Below are 24,476 nucleotides of genomic sequence, written 5' to 3'. Positions count from 1 at the left end.
GCCACCCAGGCATCCCCATTTTGGTCATTCTAATAGGTATATAGAGATTATTTCCATGGCAGTTTTAATTTGTATTTCAATAATGGCTAATGATGTCAAGTGTCTTTTCATGTACTTAATTCCCATCTGCATATCCTCTTTGATGACATGTCTGTGTGTTTTTGCTCATTTTCTGACTGGATTTTTAAACTTACCAATGAGGTTTTTTTTTTTTTTTTTAAGATTTTATTTATTTATCTGAGGCAGGCAGAAAGAGCACAAGTGACAGGAGCGGCAGGTAGATGAAGAGGGAGAAGCAGGCTCCCTGCTCAGCAGGGAGCCTGATGAGGAGGCTTGAGTCCAGGTCATGACCTGAGATGCAAGCACGCGCTTAACTGACTGAGCCACCTAGACACTCCTCCTGTTGAGTTTCAGAGACTTCTTTATTTATTATTTGTTGAAATCCCATCAATGTGACTGGATTTAATTTTTTTTTAAGATTTTATTTATTTATTTGACAGACACAGATCACAAGTAGGCAGAGAGGCAGGCAGAGAGAGAGAAGGAAGCAGGTTCCCTGCTGAGCAGAGAGTTCTGATGTGGGGTTCGATCCCCGGACCCCAGGATCATGACCTGAGCCAAAGGGAGAGGCTTTCATCCACTGAGCCACCCAGGCACCCCTGGATTTAATTTTAATTAATGTAATAGTCTGACCCACATAAGAGCCTTCTAGTGGCAAACTGTAAACCACCTAGAAGTGGGGCATAGCCCAGGAAGATTCTCAAAGTTAAGACTACTAAGTATTGGGGGCAAAGCTCCTGGGAGGTCAAATATCCTTTGAAGTCATGGTCATAGCCCTGCCTGACCATTGGCTCAATGGTTAAGCTCAATGAAAAAGGGATAAAAAGGTAAAGAACATATGGAAAGATACAAATCTTCCCCCCTCCTCCTATTTCCTTCCATGTATGGGGACCTTCATTATCAACTAGCAACCCACTCCTGGCTTCTCTTCTACTCACTCTCTTTCCAGGGGAAGAAGTGAACTAATTAACTGATGTCCCCTGGAAGAAAAACCAGCTTAACATGGCCCAGTACTATGCCCTTATTTGCAATGTATACATTTTTTACTGCATTTTAAAGACCCAAACCCCACATGATCTAGTGTTAACTGTTTGGGGTTCCAGACTAGGAACACACTTTCATGTAGATGAAAGCCACATCCTTCACACTAGTATCAATAACAGAAAGTTCCATTCTGATTTCATATCTCATTCTTTTGTATGTTCATTTCCTTTAGAACTATTGTTAAGATGGATGTTACTTATTGAACCCCCTTTAAATCTTAACATTAAAATTAAAAAAAGAGACAAAAATCTAACTAAAGGGTGCCTGGGTGGCTCAGTTGGTTGGGCAACTGCCTTCGGCTCAGGTCATGATCCTGGAGTCCCAGGAAGAGTCCTGCATGGGGCTCCCTGCTCTGCAGGGAGTCCGCTTCTCCCTCTGATCCTCCTCCCTCTCATACTCTCCCTCTCTGAAATAAATAAATAAAATCTTTAAAAAAAAAAATCTAACTAAAAATATGAGTTAATTTTTTTATTAAGGACATCTGGGTATACCTGTTATCACATAAAGCAATTGTTCAAATTTATACATTATTTGTATAATTAATCTTAAATCCTAACACAAATTTGAAGTATTGTCCAATAAAAAAGCCTAGCCTACATAAACAGTCATGTTCAAAGTGTTTTTAAATTATACAATTACTACTTTTTAAGTTAAAGAACTAGAAAAATCCTTAGTAAAATCTCTAAAAGAGTTTAACAAACTTTATGAAATTTGTTTTAAGATGTAGTTAAACAAGACAAACTAAGACTAAAACATGCTATCACTTTAACACAGCCCCTGCCATATCTTTTACATCAATTATTCTAGGAAAGGACATGACTAAAACTTAATTTTCTTCCAGAGTCATGACTAGTTTAAAATACTACCTCTTCAAATGAATTTAAAATAAATTACAAACTTGAAAAGGTACTTTGAAGACTAAAATTCAAAACAAACATAAACAACGGTGGTACATAAAACTTCACAACTCCGCTTACCTGGCTACACCGGCTGATAGCTCAGGTACCACCACCCTTCGACTCCAAGCTACCAGATCCCGCTCTGTGGCTATTTCACTTCTTGGTGCATTGCTGTGCATTTGCCGTACACCTTCAATTTGTCCACTACGCCTCAGTCCTACATTTGGTGGTGAATGAACCTCTGAGGTAGAACTTACAGAGCCTAAGTGAAAAATTAATAGACTGAATTTATTTAGAAACATTAGCTTAATGGAAAACAAAATCTGTATTATCTTATACATGAAACTTCATATTATGGCAAATAATTACCAAATTGGGAACCAAATCATAGGTGAAAATTTAATGAAAACAAAACATGGCTATGCAGTTAATTTGATAAACTAATGAATCATAACTGTTGACAGAACTGACATGTAAATTAATTGACATGTAAATTAAATTAATAACTGACATGTAATTAATTTTTAAAAAATGCTTTGTATTTTGGGAAAACTATGTAAGAAGCTAAAACAGAAAACCCAAGAATACTTATGCTTCATAAATTTCTTTTAACTTTTCTCTGAAAATAATACATGACAATAAGGACAGTGAGATATTTGAGACTATGGAGTGTATTTCCACACATTAATGAATAAATTTATTTTTAAAGATTTTTTTAGGTTCTATATGTTTGTACTTGGAAATCTGGAAGAATATACATATTTAAAGACTCATTATCTACAGTTTGAAACCTTGTACTATGAACATTCTCTTAAGCATTATATATTTTTAAAAACGATCATTCTGGCAGCCTAATGTTTCATTTTATGGATGTGTCATAATTTGTTTAATCACTTCTTAATGTTCAGAGTTTAAACTATTACAATTTTTTAAATATTTCACTTAAAGCAATCACTGCTTACCTCTACTTAAACGGCTGGTATTACTGATACCAGCTTCACTAGAACGTCTCAGGTCTTGCTCCTGTTGTAGTCTTTGAATCATGCTGTCCAATGGGCTGATCTCCTGGTTTGCTTGCTGACTTAAAACTTGGTTCAGTCCTATATAATACCACACAAAATGCTAATGACACTTTAGTCAACTAGTCAAACCATTTTACTAATTAAGATCACTTTGCGTCCAGAATTAAACATAAATCTTGAGTACAAGCTCTAGAAATATCTAAAACGATTAACCTGAAATCATGGCAGTAAAATAAACATACACACACAACCAGAAATATGCTAACTCAATATATTACAAACATGACAAGGTGATAAGGTTTACCAAGTGTTTATGATTCAGGCACTCATATTAACCCCACAGCAATAAATTAGATACATATTATTAACTCTACTTACAGAAGAGAAAATCAGAATAACTACTCAATGTCATATATTTAATAAATGGCAAAAGTGAGATTTCTTAGACCAGCTACTTTGAAAAAAGGCAAATCTGATTACCCACTTTCTCAAAAAAAAAAAAAAAAAAAAAAACCCAAAACAAAACAAAAAAACCTTTACTGCTTCATTTACTCAGTAAATTCTTGAGTGTCTACTATGTGTTAGGAGCTATATACCAGGGAAGTAAAGATGCAGTGGTGAATAGGATATCAAGGTCCTTGACTTCAGGCAGCTAACATTCTAATGGGAAAACTGAACAATAAACCCTATATAAATGCAGACTATGAAGAATGTTAAAGATGATAACAGAAAGAAAATGGGGAGAAGAGATGGGAACTGCTTATGGTGAGCCAGAAAAGTCGAAGATGCCCTTTTTAAGAAGGCAGCATTTGAATTAAGACTGGAAGAAAAAGAAAAATTAGTCATTCATGTGAGGAGCAAGAAAAAGAACACTCCGGATAAAATCCAAGAGTTGGAACAAAGTCTCAGAGGTAGGGAGTAACTTGGTGTGCTTTAACCCACCCTAATTTTCCAGCATCAACTTTCACCTGTACCAGTCATATGGGACTATTGGACTCTTCTGCTCTCCTAAAAGGATAAACACCTTTATGTTTTTGGAGGTTTTAACCACAATACTCCCAAATGAAGTATAAATGTAATAAACACTAACATCCTTCAAGCACCAACTAACATGGTTTTTATCTCTCTGATACTTGCTCTGTGAAATCTTTCTAGACTACCCCTGAAAGACTTAGTTGCTATTCTCTTTCATTTTCTCAAACAATATATATGTCTTAGTACTCAGTCCAATATAAAAAGGAAGCCCGCTAGTTAGTTCTGCAAAAGAATGGATTGCTTTATTTAATATTTTAATTCTTAATCTGAATTTTAAAAAAAAAGTATATGAGACATGAAAGCACTGCCATGAGAGAAAGGAGCAATTAATAGCAGGTAAGTGGATATATAAGAAATGAAGAAATGGTTTCATCAAACCAGACTTTTAGAGTGGGCTGGGAAGAGAAGATACAAAGAACATTCTGAAATGAAGAATTAGTAGTGAAAAAAATATAAGGAAAGGGAAAATTACATGTACTAAGCACATAATGTTATTTCATTTTATAAGAGAAAACTAAAATTCAATGGGATAAGTTGTTCAAGGTCACAAAGCTAGAAAGTGGTAAAAGCAAAGGTAAAAGTTAAAATGCCTGTGGATGCTTTCCTGTTGTGCTGCTGGGAAAACATCTCATATCTGAACATCAAGAAGTAATCTGATAGAGCTCAAGTTGTAACTGAAGAGGCATAAAGTGTATTACTGAAATACAAATGTAAAAATATAACAAAACTGCATTCAAGCTGACTTATCATTATAATACCCATCATCTATAGATCTAGATTTACAAATAGAAAAAGTTACAAATAATGCTAAAGATTTTTTCAACAAGTGTTTTTCTTCTGTCCTGTATTGTACTTGGCTAAATCAAAAATAATGAAAGAAATGATGTTTTACCCTAAATTCTGTGACCTAGAACACTTACAAATTCTATGACTCACTTTGAAGCCATAATTATTGCTCAGGGTTCTCTTGTGGTCCTATACTAATAACTAGTATCTACACTTTTTTACAGTAAGGGCAGCTTAGTATGAAAAAACAAACAATGGACTAAGAGTCAGAACTGCATTCGAGTCCCTGTGATTTCATACACTTTAACTTAAACAAGAAATATGTTGTTAAATTTCCATTTTCTCAACTTTCAGAAGAAGGATACCATACGAATTAAATGAGATTATTTATGAAAGTCGTATACAAATGGGTTAAATGGAGGAAAAAGTAATAGCCACAATAATTAAATAGCACTGATATTTTAATAAATGAGTCCTTTCCTTATTTCCCCATGCCTGAACCCTATTCTGAGACCTGGGCAAGATCTGATTCCATTTTCCCTCTAAGAGACTGAAGACATTTATCTTAATTTCAGTCCTATGATCAAGACTTCTCTACTCTGAATACCTGACTAGATTTTTTGAATACAACCTGCTTCTTAGATTCCTTGAGTTCATGCTGTGTCCATGTATAAGATATTTTAATTTCACATACTCCAGACTTTCAGGTCTGCTGAACTGTACTACTCTCTGCAAGTAGCAGCAGAGTCTATTCTTCTAATGCTTCCCCTCACCCTCCATCCTTAGTGGGCATGACCACCTTCAAGAGCAGCCCTTCCTATCCAGTATGCTCATCCTCATTACAATTTCATGCCCAATCCTTAAAGGAAAATAAGAGATGGGCCCTCTGGAATGCAATATGACTGGTTTCTCTGCATAGCGTATAGAATCTAAATTTGTTATATAAAAGTTACTCATTAAATATTACATCCCTTATGTGTCCTTTACATCTACTTAGAAATTTTGTCCATTATGCCAGAGTTCAGAACTTAAAATATTTTCTTAAATTTTTCTTTTTAAAAAGATTTATTTACCTATTTGAGAGAAAGAGAATGAGAGCACAAGCAGAGATGGACAAAGGGAGAGGCAGAAAGAATTCTGAAGCAGACTTGGCACTGAGTGTGAAGCCAGACTCAGGGCTTGATCCCACAACAGTAAGATCGTGACCCTGTGCTGAAACCAAGAGTCAGACACTTAACTGACTGAGCCACCCAGGTGCCTTCATAAATTATACTAGTCTAAACAATAACAAAGATTCTTAAATTACTGGTTTAACCTTCTTTTATAATGGTTTCTATTACTTTCACTTAATAAATTAGTGCTACATCTCTTGTCAAAAGGGAAGGTCTACAGACCTTGTCTCCATTTCAAGTCCCTTTTAATTCGTCAACTAATTAGACTTTCACACTCTATTATTTCACCAAAACAGCTGTCAACACTTTCATTTCTACCTTACTTAAATTTTTAGAAGTTGATCACTTCTTAAAACAATCTTCAATATGAATAAGGTATCTATTCTTATTCTTTCTTTCACATCATACTATTATTCCCTTTAATAACATTTATCACAAGTTTTAACTATTTGTTTATAACTGTGCTTATTAATCTTACTCCACGAGAACAAGGATTGTACCTGATAAATTCACTACTGAATACCAGTTTACCAGGTGTCACAAAGATGAATGAATAAATTACCAAGATCATTGCTTTAACTCTCCAATGTTTCTTAATCTTCTTGCAGTATATAATTCAGAACTGTTTAAAGGATTTTAGAGAAATTTTTTAAAATAATTTTACTTCTCATTTGTTCAAAACAATAACAAAGCTTTACCCAATTAGCAATTTTACAAGACATCATTAGAAATGGAAAATTTGGCTATCTATGAAAATGAGCCTTTACCTGAGGAAGTTACTCCCATTTGAGGGATAAGTTGCTCCTCCCTGCAATTTTCACGACCAGGAACTAATCTCTGATATCTTGATGGATGAGGATTACCATCAACATCAACCAAAAAAGGGGGAGGCATGAGATGAGGTGCTTGCTGAGTCTGTTCATCTAATACAAAGTTGTTGGCATCACGAATAAGGGGCCGATAATCACTATGAAAGAACATCTGATCTGCTATCTATAAAAAAGAGGTCCACAAAGATTGGAAAAATAAAAATTTATCTTTATCAATTTCTAATGGAAGGCAATGTCTTAATGTAAATCATGGTATTAAGCAACAACATAAAACAATACTTTTTCTTGAGTTAATGGTAAGTCTTTATTATACTTCTACATTAAATTATATGACCAGAAAAGCAGCTACTTTGAATTTTCTCTGCAAGAAGGAAAAGACTGTATACATAAAACACTAACATGATAAAGTTGTGTAATTTCAAATTAAATGTTAAAATCAAATCTAGGTTTAGATCACTAAGCGGTACTTCTACTTTCATTGAGCTACCATGAATTATCTTATTTTTTAAACTATTAAACATAGTAATTGCCTGTTTTAGCATTTTGCAAAAGGAAATCACTCAATGAATTTATTCTTTGAATTAAACTCTAATGAAGTCATTTATACAATTTAAGAAAACCTCTAAGTATACAATAAATGTTGACACAAAAATTAAATCATGGCATGATTTTCCAAGAGTTGATAAGCATTTTCTCTAGATTTTTTGAAATAACACAAAATTATTAATATGAACTCAAGCCTCACAAATCCGTAGCTTCAAAATTTTATTGATTTGGAATTCTACCAACTATTCAATTTTTAGGTCTTTTAATCACTAAGATAAGCTCTTTAATAGTTAAAAATATTAGCTACCATCAGCAGGCCATGTATTTTTGAGAACCTCATGAAAGCCACAGATTTATACCCCAGATAAGTGCACTTTATCCATATAAATAAAATATTTCACATAATTTCAGAGTTTCTCTATGGACAAGTTCTCCCATCCTGGCTTCAGATTTACTTATCTAGACTGCTCTTGCAGGCTACATAGAGTTATTCCTTCTGAAATGTAAAGATGGTTAAATAAGATCTAATTATTAACTAATGTCTACTACAGAGAATAGGAACTTAACAACTGCAGTGCTCACCCTCCTCTCTAAAACGTAAGTCTCTAGAATACTTAAAATATGATTGATTCTTTAAGCTTGAGGCTGAAAGCATAAACAATGCTCATCTACTCCTGAAATACACCTCCTAACCATCCATGGATTTAAAACAAAATAACCAGAAAAAAAAAAAAAAGATACAGAATCATCATACACTACCTTGTCATATTTACTACTGGAGCCAAAGCCAAAAATAAGAAGATGTCCATGAGAGTCTGTGCATGCAAAATGCTGACCATCAGGAGAGCATTTGCAGTCAAACACTGCACCATGTCCTTGGCCTTCAATCTGAAATATATTTAACCAACAATCAAAAAATTGCTATTAAAATATAAAGAAGTGGTCACTACCATTACTAAAAATTTTATGATAAAAGAGATGCAGAAGTATACATCCCAATGGAGTGAAGATTAAGCATAACAGAGTACAGTAACAAAATTTGTGAATATCATGAAAAGTGCCAGATTAATAGCCTTGAAAAACAAAGTGTTCTCTTTATGCACACACAGACCAGACACAATTCAGGAAATAAAACATCAATTTCCCCCACCCATAGAATTCTGCTTCAAGTCTTTAAGCCACATTTACAATGTAATTGCACCTTACATTCCATTTTATCTGTATTTAATCAAGCCCTTTCAGCAAAGGCTGACAATGTGTCATAACTGCAGCGATTTTTTTTGTTGTTTGTTTGTTTTGTTAACTCTTGGAAGTAGTAGCCAGAGATTATTGCTCACAAGACACTAAATCTTTTTCTTTTTGGTAATAAATTCCCTTGATGGTCTGACTCCTCTTTTAAATGGTGAATTTCAAAGGTTAAAGAAAAGGTTTTTTTTACCTGATAATTGTTTTCTGTTTTCCAGTTCCATTAATCCAGAACGAATGGGTTTCTCCCTGCAACCTGTCAATCAAACAGAGGTGGCCAATCACCACTCTGAATTTTTTTTGCTCTCAGTGCTTCTTCAGACTATGTTCCAGTTGAAACTTCTTTAGCAGTGTTCTGAAAGAGGTAAAAGTTCTAACCTATCTAAAGCACATCTAGGGACTGAATTTCAGAAAACAACTAAAATAGGGAGTTGACCTCCCTAACAAATAACAACTAAGGATGATTTTCAACAAATGCGATTGGATTTCTGGATTAGCAGAATCGGAACGCACATACATTATCAGGTAAGAAATACCTCCTCTCTGTTCCGGTATCCACTGATCTAGAACAACTGAATTTTACTAGCAATATCCCAATATTTCAGGAAATGCTTAGAAAAGAGAGAAGTGGTAATTTTCTTTCTTTCGTGTTAAAAATATAGCGTAGGAATGGATGTGCAGTTCACCATATATGGAAGTGAAATTAAAATTTAGAAGAATAGTTGATTTCTCAAAGAAAGTTTGCATTTTGGTCAAAAGAGAAACTATCACTCTAAAAGAAAGGGTTCTGCCCAAGAAGTTAATATAGTACCACAAACTGACTCAAAAAGAAAACTAGTTTCTCTTTAGAGCTTGCTGAAAAGAAGGAAAGAGTGCACTGGTGTTTATTAATGTATTTTGTATAGTGATAATAATGGAAAAGAAATAACTCTCCTTAAAATTAATCATATGAAAGAAAATCAATAAACTTATCTAATGACTAATATACCTAAAGATTAACCATACAGCAAGAAAATGAATAGTAAGTGAAACAGGATTATTTTTTGGTTGTGAAGAAAGTTGGAGGAAAAGACAGCAGACAAAGGGAACGGATTCCTTGAGTCTATGTTAAAACTATTCAAAAAATGAGAAAGAATAGAACTACTTCTCCAAATTAGCATATGAGCATTAGTAAACACATATATCTTAGTATTTGCAAAAAATGAGATACTACAAATGCAGAAATGTCAAGATTCAGGTCTCTTTTTGAATGTTTTCTAGGCAAAATAAAAAATTACAATAACTGTTATAAATAAGTAACCACTTGAAAAAATTCGATCTCTAGATAGAATTTAACATAAAAAATTCAAGACTTAAGAATTCCAAACTTCCTTGGTTATGTGCGGTTTTTATTTATTTCAGTTCAAAATTTCACAAAAGATGAAAAACAAAAAGCAACAACTGTAAAACTACTCTAATATAATAAAAGCTTCCAGAAATGTAATACTATTGTTATAAGCCTATGTTTACAATTCTAAGTACACAACAGAACAAAGGAAGAGATCTAGAAGAAGTCTATGGGGCACCTGAGTGGATCAGTGGGTTAAGCCTCTGCCTTCAGCTCAGGTCATAATCCCAGGTTCCTGGGATCGAGCCCCACATCCGGCTCTCTGATCTGCAGAAAGCCTGCTTCCCATTCCCCCCTGAACCACCCCCTCGCCTCTCTGCCTACTTGTGATCTCTCTGTCAAATAAATAAATAAATAAATAAATCTTTAAAAAAAGAAGTCTGACACAGCAACGGCAAAGGATATTTGATATACGTTCACAAGCATGGTATCCTTCACATGATGTTTAGGCAACCTTGCTCTGTATGTTTTCCTTTTTTAAATTTTTTTTTGGTGAGGTGGGCTGTATAAGGATCAATCAATCCTATTTCTATGCTACCTACCAACGTTGCCAAGTTTACAGTTAGAAGATCTGTAAAAGAATACTTTGGAGATGTGGAACTTACAAAACTCTAAAAAGGCAAAGAAAAAATATCAATCTTATTGAAGATCATGGGATTTCCTATATAATACATGACATGAATATGGCTGGGCAGTATCAACTTTCTTGGTATAAGGCATCTGTATAACTTCAAAGGGACTTTTATGTAAACAAATAAAAGTTTATTTCCACAACATCAGAAAAAAGTAAAAGCACACTATTTGGCTTAACCATTATTCATTAAGGAGGCATTAAAAGAGTCTACTTATGAATCAATCAGAAAAGCTGTCCATAATCTAATTAATTAAAATGTCAAATTTATCTTTAGTAATGGTTCCTCCAATAATAAGCACATAACCATAAAATGTAGACTAGGCTTTCCAGGTAATACAAAGGAGGAAAATATTTTATTTTCCCTATATAACTAAATATACTGTAACCATTTTTATAATTATGCTGCGATTAAGATAAGCCAAACAAAAAAAGTTAAGTACTTCTCTCTGAAAATGATTTCATTTTCTTAAATCAGGCTTAAAGTATATAAAATTCCCAAAGAAAAAAAATTTAATCATGAAGGCACTATTATTCATGTATAACTAAAAAACAATGCAGCTTATATTAAAAAACCCGAAGGATTAAGGGGGGCCTGGGTGGTTTGGTCAGTTAAGTGTCTGACTCTTGGTTTCAGCTCAGGTCATGATCTCAGGGTCCTGAGATCAAGCCATGTGTCTGGCTCAGCCCTCAGCATGAAGTCTGCTTGTCCCTCTCTCTCTAGATCTCTCCCCCTGGCTCCTTTGGCTCTCTCTCTCTCATTCTCCCAAATAAATAAATGAAATGGAAAAAAAACAAACAAAACCAAAAGGGTGAAATATCTTCTCTATCCATACTGGAATTATATGGGCCTATGATAAAATTTAATGTACTGCTTAACCCAAGAATAAGTCAACATAAAATTTAATATTGTATACAACTGATGCCAGTATTAATGTATGCTGTAGAAAATTAAACAGGAAGAAAGGAATAATAATGACTAATTGTCCAAGTGAATTTTAGATGAATTACCTCTCATAAAATCAAGCATACTTAAACATTTGGGAATATGTAAATACAGACCACACAATAAAATGCATACACATTAAATCACAATAAGGAGAGCTGAGAAAATCCAGGCTGTGGTATTTACCAATAAATGCAAAAATTTCAAAGAGAATAGAGGTTAAGATAAAAAATTTATTCAGCAATAATGACATAAAGTTATTTTGTTTTTAAAGCAAGAGATGAAAGGATTAGACAAGTTAAAATAATAATTACTCTGTAGGAAAGTCTCATACTGACTAAAGAATTCTAGAAATATTTCCAAGAAATGAGTAGTACAATCTTATTAATTTAGAGATTTATAATGAATTTGAAAAAATACAAAAAAAGCTTTGAAGATGTCCTATTTAATGAAGTATGCTAGCACCTTTTTCAAGGCTGAATACTATCCACAACTGCTAATGTAATTTTTGAGAAGCAGAAAGATGAATACTTAAAGATGAATAATTAAATGAGGCTTTTGATCCAAGAGACTTCTCTGGTAATGGGCAAATCACCTAATCTCTCTGTGAAATGACAAAGATAATTTAAACAATCACGAGAGTCGTACCTAGTCCTAAAATTCTAACATTTGACACTCAAAGCAAGACTTTTTGGAAGAATTAGACAAATCTGGAAATGAGACATGCTAGAAGTACTAGAATACAGACTAAAATGACAGGTTCTAAATTATATCAATCATGAGGATCATACATACAGGTGAATATGAGAAGTATGTTGTCCTAGAGAGACTCAACACAAATCAGGAAGATGGACTATCTTATCCAGAATCATCCTATTAAGGAATTATTCCATGTCTATAACCAAGGTCAATTTTTTGGTCTCATTTTTCTTTTTCTTTTTAAAGATTTTATTTATTTGAGGTAGAGCGAGCACAACCCAGGGAGGAGGGTGGAGGGGGAAAGGGAGAAGCAGACTCCCCGCTGAGCAGGGAGCCCAATGCAGGGCCTGATCCCAGAACCCTGGCACCATGACCTGAGTTGAAGGCAGTGGTATATTTTTAAAAATGAATGAGACTGGTGCGCCTGGGTGGTTGGTTAACAATTGGTTAGGCATCCAACTCTTGATTTTGGCTCAGGTCCTGGTCTCAGGGTTGTGATACTGAGCCCCACCTACAGCTCTGTACTCAGGAGGGAGTCTGTCTGAGATTCTCCCTCTCTCTCTGCCCCTCTCCTGGCTAGCAAACACACATGAACTCTCTCTACATAAATAAAAATCTTAAAACAAACAAACAAAAAACCAAAACCCACTATTTAGAAGGGAGCGTCTTACCTAGAAATTGAAAATTATGAATATATTTTTTTAAGATTTTATTTTTTTGAGTGAGCGCAAAGAGGGAGAGGGAGCTCAGCTCTGCTGAGCAGAGAGCTGGGTAAGGAACTCCATATCCCAGGAACCTGAGATCATGACCTAAGGTGAAGGTAGATACTTAATCGACTAAGCCACCCAAGTGCCCAAAATTATTAATCTTTTAAGTACCCTAACAATTCTGTGATATAGACTCATATCCCAAGAATAAAATAGCTGGGAAATGGAATTTATGCTAAGAAATACCCTTATAAAATCCTTATGTATAAAGAACTTTTTAAAGTTTATCTACCTGGGGAGAAATAAACTTAAGAAAGTACACTAGATGTACTGGGTGGCTCAGTGGGTTAAAGCCTCTGCCTTCGGCTCAGGTCATGATCCCAGGGTCCTGGGATCAAGCCCTACATCAGGCTCTCTGTGAAGCAGTGAGCCAGCTTCCCTTCCTCTCTCTCTGTCTGCCTCTCTGCCTACTTGTGATCTCTGTCTGTCAAGTAAATAAATAAAATCTTTAGATAACTGAAGATAGACACTGTCACACATATGATTAAAATAAGTTTTTGCTACTTTCTAATCATTTTGATAGTTACACTGAAATAAAAAATATATCTTATGGGAAGTTATCCACACTCTAATAGTCTGGGTGTCATCAAATTACTTTAAAAGGCCATTAGTAAATGAATGTTTCCTTTAATACTGAAGATGCTTTAATTTATAATTAACATTATTACATATGAATTAAAGACAGCTATTTAAGTAGTGCCAAGATAAGTAAATTTGTGTAAAAAAGGAAACTGCTGGCTTGATAGAACCAACAGATACATAAAAGTGGTTCTGAAGAATCAACTCTAATTTTCATCAAAAGAACATTTTATTATCAAAATAAGTAACTCATCTTCGAATTTAACCACATTCTGTTTAACTGTATTTTAATTTCACTGAGGGCTGCAACATTACTAATCAATCCTCTTTGTAATCTATTCTCATTCTTTGTCCCCTGACATGGTACTAGCATGTACCTTTCTAATATATTCTCTAGAGATTTTCTTCTTGTCTCCATTTGCTAAATATGACTACTTCTAAAAGTTTAGTTTTAAGCCCTCCACACTGCTCTTTCTCCATGAGGTAAACAGCATTCTACCTGGAAGACTTCAACATCTCCCTTCATTCCTAGCTCCTCTAAGTATTCTGTCTCCAAGTGTTGCTTGGCCATTTCCATACAGGTCGTCCAACACTACATCACAATAAACACATAAAGACAAACTAAAAAAAATCAGTTTTCCTCTGTATCATTCATATTTCCATCAATATTTTTTAATACAACACTCTCCACACATTAATTTAATCAGTTTAATTTCAATTATTAAATCTTCGGTCATAATCCAGCCCTAATCCTTCTATCAGTCACAAAATACCAAGTCAAACACACGTATTTTTCTTTCACAAATCTCCTACCACCTTAGGTAGGATTGTGATTTCACTGATAAAAGTAGTTATTCCCCAACTTACTCAACTTTGTACCTGAAATACTACTGCTGGCAATTAAACTTACTCCCTTGTTTCTAAAATATAATTTACCAAAAATCCCACTATGTTAACTATTCTTTACACTAACAAGATAACATAAGGCCATTAACAATCCTCCTCAACTTATGCTTTTCATCTAATTACCCACTTTTCAAAAACTATTCCAAACATTCTAAGTTACTCTATGCACGTCTTAACATTTCTTACTTCCTTATTTATAATATTCCTCATACTTATAAAATTAAGTATCTTTCTTACTAACTCAATTTTTTATTTTTCAAGACACAATTTTAGTTCTTCCTCCTCAACAAAACTTATTCTATCTACCCTGAAGGGATCCCTCTATCTTCAGATACAGCAATTAGCCTTTCTCATATGCCATGCTATCATTGCTGGCTAACAACAAGGACCACTTGTCTTTCTTGTGGTCCCCACGTTTGTCCTTATGCACAAAACAGTCAAATATTTGTAACTGAACTGTCTTTCACCTGTATGTTCACATTCTGCATAATTGTACAAACTTCCCTATTTAACTATCAAATCTCAAACACCCTTGTAACTCACAGACCATGTCGAAGAACTACATATAGTAGTAATATATATTTAGTAATTCACTAAATATAATACAGGATTAAAAGGTACAGAGACAAACTCACATTCATGGCAGGAAATTTTAAGATATGTTTTTGATATCGAAGAAAAGAAAGAGACAGAATCTAAAGAACCCCAGAAACCTGAAAGAAAGTCATAGTAACTAGAGTTCATACTCAGAAGACTGAAAGTAATTCCTTACCAAGAGAGGCTGAAACGAGGATGGGAAGCATCAAAAAAATCCTTTTAACATAGAGAGCAGATATATAGCATCTTGTTAGATGATGAGATATAGGGAATGAAAGAGATGGAAGGATGAAAGCAAAACAAGGAAGGAGAGAGAGAGGAAGAGAAAGAGAGAAAGATTTATCTTGAAATCTGGATTCACAAGAGAACACGATATGAGATTACTTATTTTGAGCTTCTCTTTCTGCCTTTCCTAGATATACGCAGCTACAATTGCCTAAAACTAAATTAGAGGTCACACTGAGAACATATTGTCAGAAGTATGCATGTGCAAAAATTCTGAGTGGTGGATTGGCAGCCTCTGCTTGTTTGGAACGTTGCAAGGAGAAATATATTGTTCTGGATTAGTGGACACTGGAACATTTTTAATAAATCTCAAGTGAAAGAAAGGTTAATTATAAAAATAAGGACAATTTTAATAAATGAAAATTGTTATTTGGAATTTACTCATGAAACAACAAAAGTAAAGCAAAACTCAAATTCTGTAAAATTTCTTTCTAGAAGGAGACATTGTACTCTTCAATTAAAATCAAAACCAGACAAGAGGCAACAAACTACAGCTTTGAGTAACATGACAGATACAGAAAGATATGGAAAGAGAGGGAATCATAAACACAGCTAGAATAATAGATACAGAGAAAAAAAAGGGAACAGGAAAGATAAACCAAAAGCAAAAGCGCCAGACACATGAGGAAAGCAAATAATGTGGGGTCTATAAATCCTATTCCAAACATTCCTTACTTACTATCTAATAATCAAATGGCCTAGTAACTAAGAAATTTGTAAGTTTCTTTTCAAATTATTATTCATTTAAACCTATAGTTAAAACTTAGCCATCCCAAGCTTTAAGGGAAAATGGGATATAAAACAACTTTGTATTTAAAAACATTTACATTTATATTTAAACTCCCAAACTTGCCTACCTCTTTCAGGGAACTGGAATATTACAAAATCCTTCAAATTCAGTTCAGAGAGTTTGCATACATTTTCAAGTTATTTCTGGGAATAACTTATCTGCCTTTTAACATTTAACTGAAGTTTCAGAGCCTTTAAATTAGAGTTTAGAACAACTCTCAAAGCTGTACTAGGCTTGCTAAACTGTATCTGGATACTTTGGAATATACTTAATATATACTATCTACCTTCAACAAAATACCTAAATATACTTTTATTTTGAATATTTAAGTTATATAAAGACTGTTCAGCTATAACATGAATAACTGACATCATTTTTAGAGGAATGTTGATAAGTAAAGCTTAAGGGCTGGAATTTATATGTGTTTTAAAAAATAATAGAACTGTCTTACCATTATCTTTTCTACAATATTCTCTTTAGTTTCATTCTCTGGTTTATCAAAAGAAGAAGAAGAAGAAGAAGAAGAAGAAGAAGAAAGGCTCAAGGTTTTACCTTATATACATTTCCAGCAAATGCTATTAAAAGTTTATTTTCAGATTATTTTATTTTTAAAGATGAAACAATGGTGAGGAGTGTGCAAGGAACATATATTGTCTATTCCACTTTATACTGTGTTATATCATCTTACTTGTCAAATACTTCTTGTATGTAACAAAAGCAAACCCAACACCTACCCCCCCAACTGCTTTTATCATTCAGATCCTCTATTAAGAGGAAATCTAGCAGTAAAGATTAAGCAAAATAACTCCATAACTTTCTCTAGACAAAATTACTAGCAAGGTGAGAATCTATTTAGATTTTGAAGTGATATAAATTAGGGGGTTATTATAAGCAAACAAGGAATTAAATATCACAATTCTTAATCGCAAACCTTGTTTACAAATTTAGGTGGTCCTAAAATAAAGTGTCATATTTTTTAAAGTATAAGTCAAGATCTGATACAGGAAAAAAAGAATTTGAATATTTACCAGAGTGATGAATATCAGTGCAATATTAATATATAAATGTATCATGTTTTAAATGATATATATTTAATAAATATATCAATAGTTTATTAAAATTCATTTTAAAATTACTGTATATCAAACAAGGGCACTTACAAAATTTAACTTTTCACCACCTGTGAAAGGCTTTTCGATGATACAGAATTCTTGAAAATTTCTAAAATTTCATTTAATTTTTGTAAATGGTAAGAAAAGAACAGTAATATGCTGAGTAACAAAATAATTATTTGTTACAGGATTTTCTTACTTCTTGCAAAGGTATTACAAATTTCGAGTGGGAAATCTAATTATTATAAAAAGAAAAACTGATAGTAAAGCAATATTCTCAAAATATACTTGATAACCTGTATTTCAGAGGACTTATATATCAAATTTTGTTAAAAGCCTTACTTTCTGGCTGATTAATGGGGAATTCATTTATTCATGTTATAAGCTTTGATTTTAAAACTCATGAAATATTATTACTTAGTCTTAACAATACTTCATCTAAACTTTTACCATTTCTAGTCTAAACAGGGAGTATTCCACTAGAGTTATTTATCCTTAAATCTTCCAACAAACTATAACTAGTCCCTCTACAGAGCATTCAAAAAATATTTACTAAGTTGAAGTTATGATTACTAGTACAATTTAACATCAGGGTTTGAATTTGTACTTCTTCAACTTTTATGGTATTTTAGTAACTCAAAAAATTACTTGTTTGCTACACAGAGCCAAAGAGTTTTAACTACTATAACCAAAATTCAACATTCACTAGAGTGGACAGTGAACTTAAGCTTCTACTACCCCCTCCAACTGTTTTTATTTTCTTAACAGCAGTGCTGGATGCTTTATCTTCCATCTGTCCATAGATAAAACAAACAACAAAATGAACAAAAAAAGCAAAGAGCAAAAAGTAGGGCACTTAGATAACTTATAAATTAGAGACAGAAAAAAAATCATCAAGCTAAATTTAAGATCTCAAAAGATCTACTCAGAATTAATACCATTATGAAGACATTTACTCCTGGTAACATATCACTAATTAGGTAGATCTGAAGTTAGCTATACAATGGCCAACCATTAACTAGAGTTAGCATTAAGAACTCAGTAACAACAGACAAAACAATATGGGTTTTAAATCCCAAGTTCCCTGTAACAGCTGTGTGACCTAGGTAAACCTGGGCAAAGCAATTCATCTCTGTACAGTTTCTCCATTCATAAAACCAGTAATAATAAAATCTACCCTGATTATATTACAAAGTTTTCATGAGACCCAAATGAGGTAATACATAGAAATATTTTGGAAGTCATTAAAAATCTTACAAAAAATTAAAAGGAGATCCTTACTTTAATTAGATAAAGTATAGTTCATTTTCTTGTTTTTTTAAATGCAGGATATATTTTTAGTCCTTTTTAGTCTGTGTTTTGTCTTTCTCAGTCTGAATATTCTATGGATACCATCCAGTTCCACTTACTACATAAAGTTGTTTCTTCTGCCCTTTAGAGCTTTTCTATCTCTTGTTCTTGGAACAACAAAAAAAAAAATATCTTTATCTAAAACTCTTATTAAAACAACTTTTAAGGCAGTAATGTAACTAATCCCTTAGCTAATTTCAAAGAACACGTAATATGGCTGACTTCTATTCCTGGCTATATCACAAATTTGTGATGATCTAAAAGCAAATCAGTTCAATCTCAATGTATTCCAATTTCTATAATATAAGGTAGAATATTAGTGTGATCAACTTACCTGATAAGGAAAAATTCACCTTTGTAGCTTAAAGGTGAAAGCAGTATTCAAGTATGAGAGAAAATTTTACCTCCACTCTACTAACATACCAATGCCTTTTAAAAATATGAAATTACTTTTAAAAAAAGTCACTAATATATGTATAGGCCACAAAATGTTTTCTTTTGAAGTTATAAAGACAAACTAATAATTTTTTTTAACAGAGATGTCCTAAGGAGCAAACCAGAAACACAGGGATAGAAAAAGAAAGAATTCTTTACCAGCATATTTAAGTATTTGCTTTTAAAAAAATCTTCCCTTATACATATATCACTAAGGAAATCCATCTGTCACTAAAAATTGTGCTCCAAATAATTAAATCTTTTTTAAAAAATAAGAGTTTGACAAATTTTTTTTTACCTTATATACACTAAGGATATCCATAGAGACAGCTAACTTAATTCCCTCACTAATGAAAATTCTTCTTACTCCTCCCTCTAACTGATCTTAGTAATTACTTCTTACTACATAGAAGTAACTTTATTACGATTATCACCAAATATAGTATCACTTTCATGAAATTTTTTCACAAACCACTGTATTTCACAAATGACACTCTAAAATTTTTCTTTTGCAAAATAACTGACTATACACATACTTAATTGTCATGCTTCATAATTCATTAGAAGTGTTTTCTGTAGTGGATTTTTAAGAAAAACTAAAGATGCTGAAATAGAAATACAAGTTTTTCTTCTTTTATTTTGTTGAAAGGTATCCCTAATATATAGGAAATAGATTAAAAAATAGGTGACTGAATAAACAGCAGTATTTGAGGAAAACGTTATACTTCATACAGTAGTTACAGAAACATGGTAACACTGCACAGTAAACTGTATGTGATATTAAACCAGTACAATTCCATATTTAACAAAATATACTAAATATCTGCATAAGAAGCAAAATGTAGAGGGGAAAAGACTTACACACTATAAATATCTAACATACTATAATTTGAAAAAGGACAAGAATGCCTTTAATTTTAAAATGGCATGAAGATGGGGGCAACTAGCTGGCTCAGCTGGAAGGAGACTCTTGATCTCAGGGTCCTAAGTTTGAGACCCACATGGGTGCAGAGATTACTTAAATAAATAAAACTTTAAAAAACAAAACGGGTGTACTGGAATCAAATTGTTATACAAGAGGACTTCTGAAGTATAATAATGCAATATAATATCTAGGATTTCTTTAACATGGTTTTCCAAAATTATTTTTATCTATGTTGTATCTTCATACTTGTGAGTTTCTCAAGTACCACTGTTAAAACTATTTTAAAAACCAAATTAGTTATCACCAGTATAATTGAATTGTAGTATGCAATTGTCTTTTAATTTTAATATCTAAATTAAGTGTATAATACAGAACTCTTTTTGAAACTTAAAGGCAAAATAGTGTCTAAACAAACTCTTAAATGGATTTCCTTTGTGATATGCAGAGTACCTGCAAGTGGTCCCCAAATCTTTAACAGCTATAAAATGAAGAGGCTGATAATTACCATATTGAAATAAGATCGAATTTTGACACCTCTTGCCAGATCCCACACTATCACGTTTCCATCATGACCAGCAGAAAAGAGAACTCTCGGATCGAATGGGTGTGGCTCAAGGACAAATACCTCATCTTCATGACCCTGAAATATTTTTAAAGTGGCACAGAATTACAAATTCAAAAAATGGAAATTCAATCAAAAATCAGTATGGGACTATTTCTAGAATTTGAACTCTAAGAATTATTAAAGTGGCAAAAATTTTCAAATTTATCAACATATAATGAAGCTGAGCTAATACCACCAACCAAGGCTTCACTATCATTTGGTGAAACCTAAGAATATACTGATACAGCCCTACATACTAAGTAATAGCAAGGATCTAGATTTCCAAGCCAAACCAGTTTAACTACATTTTAAAATTATTTCTAATCTCCCACAAAGACCTATTATCCCTCTAGCAAGATTTCTTAGCTAACTTTTTATAAAAGATTTTATTTCTCAATGAAAACAGTCCATCCTATAATTAGTTTCATTTTATCAAATAAAATTGAATCTTTTTTTCTCACCATCAGGACATGAATTAGTTGACCGGTGTAAGAGTTCCAAACTTTCAAAGTCATGTTATTAACTGCAGTTATAACTGTATTGTCATGTCGATCCCAAGCTACCATAGTTACTTTCATTTTTGTGATTTTATCTTCTATTCCTTGAAGGTTTTGGCTGAAAAGTGATGGAGGCAGGATTTGTTTACACTATTATTATTTACTAAAATCCTAGTATGGCAAAAACCTAAATGTGTTTTCTTATAATTCACATTTATATTAATTACATGGATAACTATCACTTAACAGGAATTAAGAATAGATTGAATCAACAATGAATGAGGGCAAAAATCACTTCACTGAGTCAGCAAATCCAGGATTTCAGCACTCCTAAGCCCTTAGTAATAGATGATCTTGTGCATGTTATCAATTAACTCCATCTGGATCCAAGAGTTCTGTGCCATGCTCCTCACTCTCTATCTTTTATTGTGGCTGTCATGCCCTGCTAACTGCTTTGTTCTCTCACCCATGTGAGACTACTACACAAGAATACAAATAGAGTTAACTTATTAAATACTAAAACCAAAGTAACAGTTATAAGGTGAAATATAATTTCTCATGGCTAGAGAAAACCATTAGATACACCGTAACATCCCTATGTGACATACTATATCATTGCTCTTTTGACAGATGAACAATATCGTATGTCCCACTTTCTGAAGTTTTAGCAAACTTTTAAGTATCCTTAGAGTACTATCATCTCCTTAAGAAACTCAACTGAAAAAAGTCATTAATGCAGATCTCATATTTTTGGTAAAAAATAATCTCGTAAATATCCTCATCTCCAACAGCACTAATTATTATAGAAAAGTAATTTTAACATGGATTATGACATACAACTTATAGGCGGAGAGTCACATATAGCATACTTTAAATGCTCTACCTGTATCATTGTAATATTTCAAATTTGATCTCTTACCCTGCTGGACGAGTAGCCATATCCAACAAAATGCTCTTCCATTCTCTTCGTTTAAATTGCCAAATACGTGCTGTCCCATCACGACTCCCACTTACAAACCTGTATTAAAGGAAGCCCAACCCCCCAAAAAAACACATGTACTTAAGCAAAATGTGTTTTCCCAGAGATGTTTTTCAAAATACTAAGAGAGAATTCATCTTTACTTAACACAGCATTCTAATACAATAGAGATTATTCTGTCAGATAGTCTCTGTAAAACTAAGAACTTCTGCAACTTTATAGGCTTTTAAAATTTTATACACATACATTCTAAGTTGTTTGTCTAGGTGGCTAGGTCTCAAAATAACAATCGACAGTGATTGAAGGCCACTATTTACTACATTACGAATAGAATTTCCAAAGGAGAAATATTTTCTTTTCAATATTAAAGAACTTAACTTCCTTTACTCAAGGTACTTATAGCTTTCTTTCCTTTTAAAATAAGAACCTGGGAAAATTTATACAACATCATTTAAGCTTATCACCAATAAATAGTTCTGCTTCAAATATTACATTTTGATATACTTCAAAACTCTACTAAAAGTTTCCCTACACTTTGACATGTACAGAAAATATAAAGGGTGGATAAAAGTCCCTATTTTTAAAAGTGGCCAAATAAACTAACATTAATACAAACAAAAACGTTCTCAGGCTATAGTCCCTTTTTTAGTATAACTGGTCAAGACCTTTATTTTAGGTACCTAGTTTACATATAATTCTAATTAAAACCGGACTACTACAAGAAATGTCTTTATTTGAAAATTTTAAATTGGAATTACATTTACAAACAAAAATATTTATTTTACCTGTTGCTAGTGTTGGAAAACTGGATACTGTCAACTTTGTCCTACATATAAGCAGATAAAAAGAGAACCCTGAATATAAACTATTAGACTCATTTAAAATTTTCCAATTTCATTCTTTTCACCCATACTTACAGTATGGAACTCCAATTCTGATATTTTCTCTGGCTGACCTGATCCAAAAAAATAAACCCGGATAATATGATCTGTGCTTCCTGTGGCCAGAAACATTCCACCTGAGGAGTAATAGCAAACATTTATGAGTAAAACATAATTTCAAAATCTGAAAATTAAATAAAATGCAAGCATTATTATTGTGATTATACACTGATTATTAACATCTTATTCTAATACTATTCATATTTATCTAAGTATATAACTAAAACTGAATTTAATGAGTTATAAGTTTACAAACACAGCTTTAACTGGAATGAATTTTTCAATGGATTTTAGTAGATTTTCGATAGATTTCTTACAGAAATCTTATAGAAGATTTCTACTACAAATGACTTTACTAAGTGATTACATGATTTTATGTAAAAATCAGCAGTCACCCTCCCTAGAAAACATGTCTTTTAACTCTGCTTAAGTCCCTCTCTTGCCACATTTCCTACCCGTTAAAATCCTATCAAACTTTTAGGGCCCTATTTCTCCAGTAGGTTGTCTTTGCAACTCTGCCATTGAATGAGCCTGCTATCCTCTGAACTCGTATTATGATTTCGTCTTGTAGCATATACATTTTACTTTGTATTAGAGTTACTTATATATGCAATTTAGCCTCTCTCCTTGGAATCAATACTCTCCCACAGTGTTGAAAACAGTGCTGTTTATATCTGGTTACAGAGTACTCTGAAATCATGGATAGTGCTTGTAATTGTGTTATTACTAAAAGGAAAACTGTCTTCATGGCAGTAGCAGTGCCAATCTAGAGGTTAGAAATTAAACATGTTTGGATATTAATATGGCAAAAACAGATTTATGTCATTAGTTTGTAATCACCTGTTCACATACTACTACTATCCACAACTATGAATTGAAAAGGTAAGTAAAACTGGAGGTATATGTAGAAGGAACTGGTACTAGAAACACTAGGTATTAAATCTATTTATGTTTCATTACATCTTCTCATCATTTCAAATATTCAAATTATAATTTGTTTAAGAAGACATCCATTTAAAACACTACTGCATGAACTCAAAACATAATTGGGGGCATCAGCATTGCTATATAGTTGTATTTTAAAAAGCAAAAAAGAATTTACAGCAAAATAATAAAGATTTACAAATAGCAATCAAATTTCACTTGGCTACAGGATACTTCAAAACTCCATGAAAATATAAAACATATCTAAAATACCTTCCTTTCAGTGAGATAACTTTTTTCTATTCTTTAACAGAGTCAATTCTGAAATTCTTCTTCTCTCCTACCAGAGTATTACAGTCTCAAAGAAAATTCTTAGTCATGTGAATACAAAAAATAACTCTAGCCAAGTTCAAATATTTCTAAATTAATTTATGACCATTCCCTGGCATATGTATTGAATATGATTTATATTACAACAGCAAA

At 32.8% G+C, this 24,476-nt stretch overlaps 1 protein-coding gene across 3 annotated transcripts in view; it reads right to left on the bottom strand.

Moving 5' to 3' along the window:
• PHIP (pleckstrin homology domain interacting protein) overlaps nucleotides 1-24,476 on the bottom strand; it is a 127,585-nt gene that overhangs the window by 51,227 nt on the left and 51,882 nt on the right. For all 3 annotated transcript variants that reach the window (XM_059177235.1, XM_059177236.1, XM_059177237.1), the window contains exons 11-19: nucleotides 23,046-23,146; nucleotides 22,914-22,954; nucleotides 22,069-22,167; nucleotides 21,114-21,267; nucleotides 20,554-20,688; nucleotides 8,154-8,282; nucleotides 6,786-7,011; nucleotides 2,966-3,103; nucleotides 2,082-2,265 (exon numbers count right to left, since the gene is read on the bottom strand). In XM_059177235.1, the coding sequence (XP_059033218.1) occupies nucleotides 2,082-2,265; nucleotides 2,966-3,103; nucleotides 6,786-7,011; nucleotides 8,154-8,282; nucleotides 20,554-20,688; nucleotides 21,114-21,267; nucleotides 22,069-22,167; nucleotides 22,914-22,954; nucleotides 23,046-23,146 (1,207 nt within the window). The remainder of the gene's footprint in view (nucleotides 1-2,081; nucleotides 2,266-2,965; nucleotides 3,104-6,785; nucleotides 7,012-8,153; nucleotides 8,283-20,553; nucleotides 20,689-21,113; nucleotides 21,268-22,068; nucleotides 22,168-22,913; nucleotides 22,955-23,045; nucleotides 23,147-24,476) is intronic.

The sequence above is a fragment of the Mustela lutreola genome, chromosome 6 (assembly GCF_030435805.1).
Source record: "Mustela lutreola isolate mMusLut2 chromosome 6, mMusLut2.pri, whole genome shotgun sequence".
Lineage (NCBI taxonomy): Eukaryota > Metazoa > Chordata > Mammalia > Carnivora > Mustelidae > Mustela > Mustela lutreola.
This window is presented reverse-complemented; position numbering and strand designations above follow the sequence as displayed.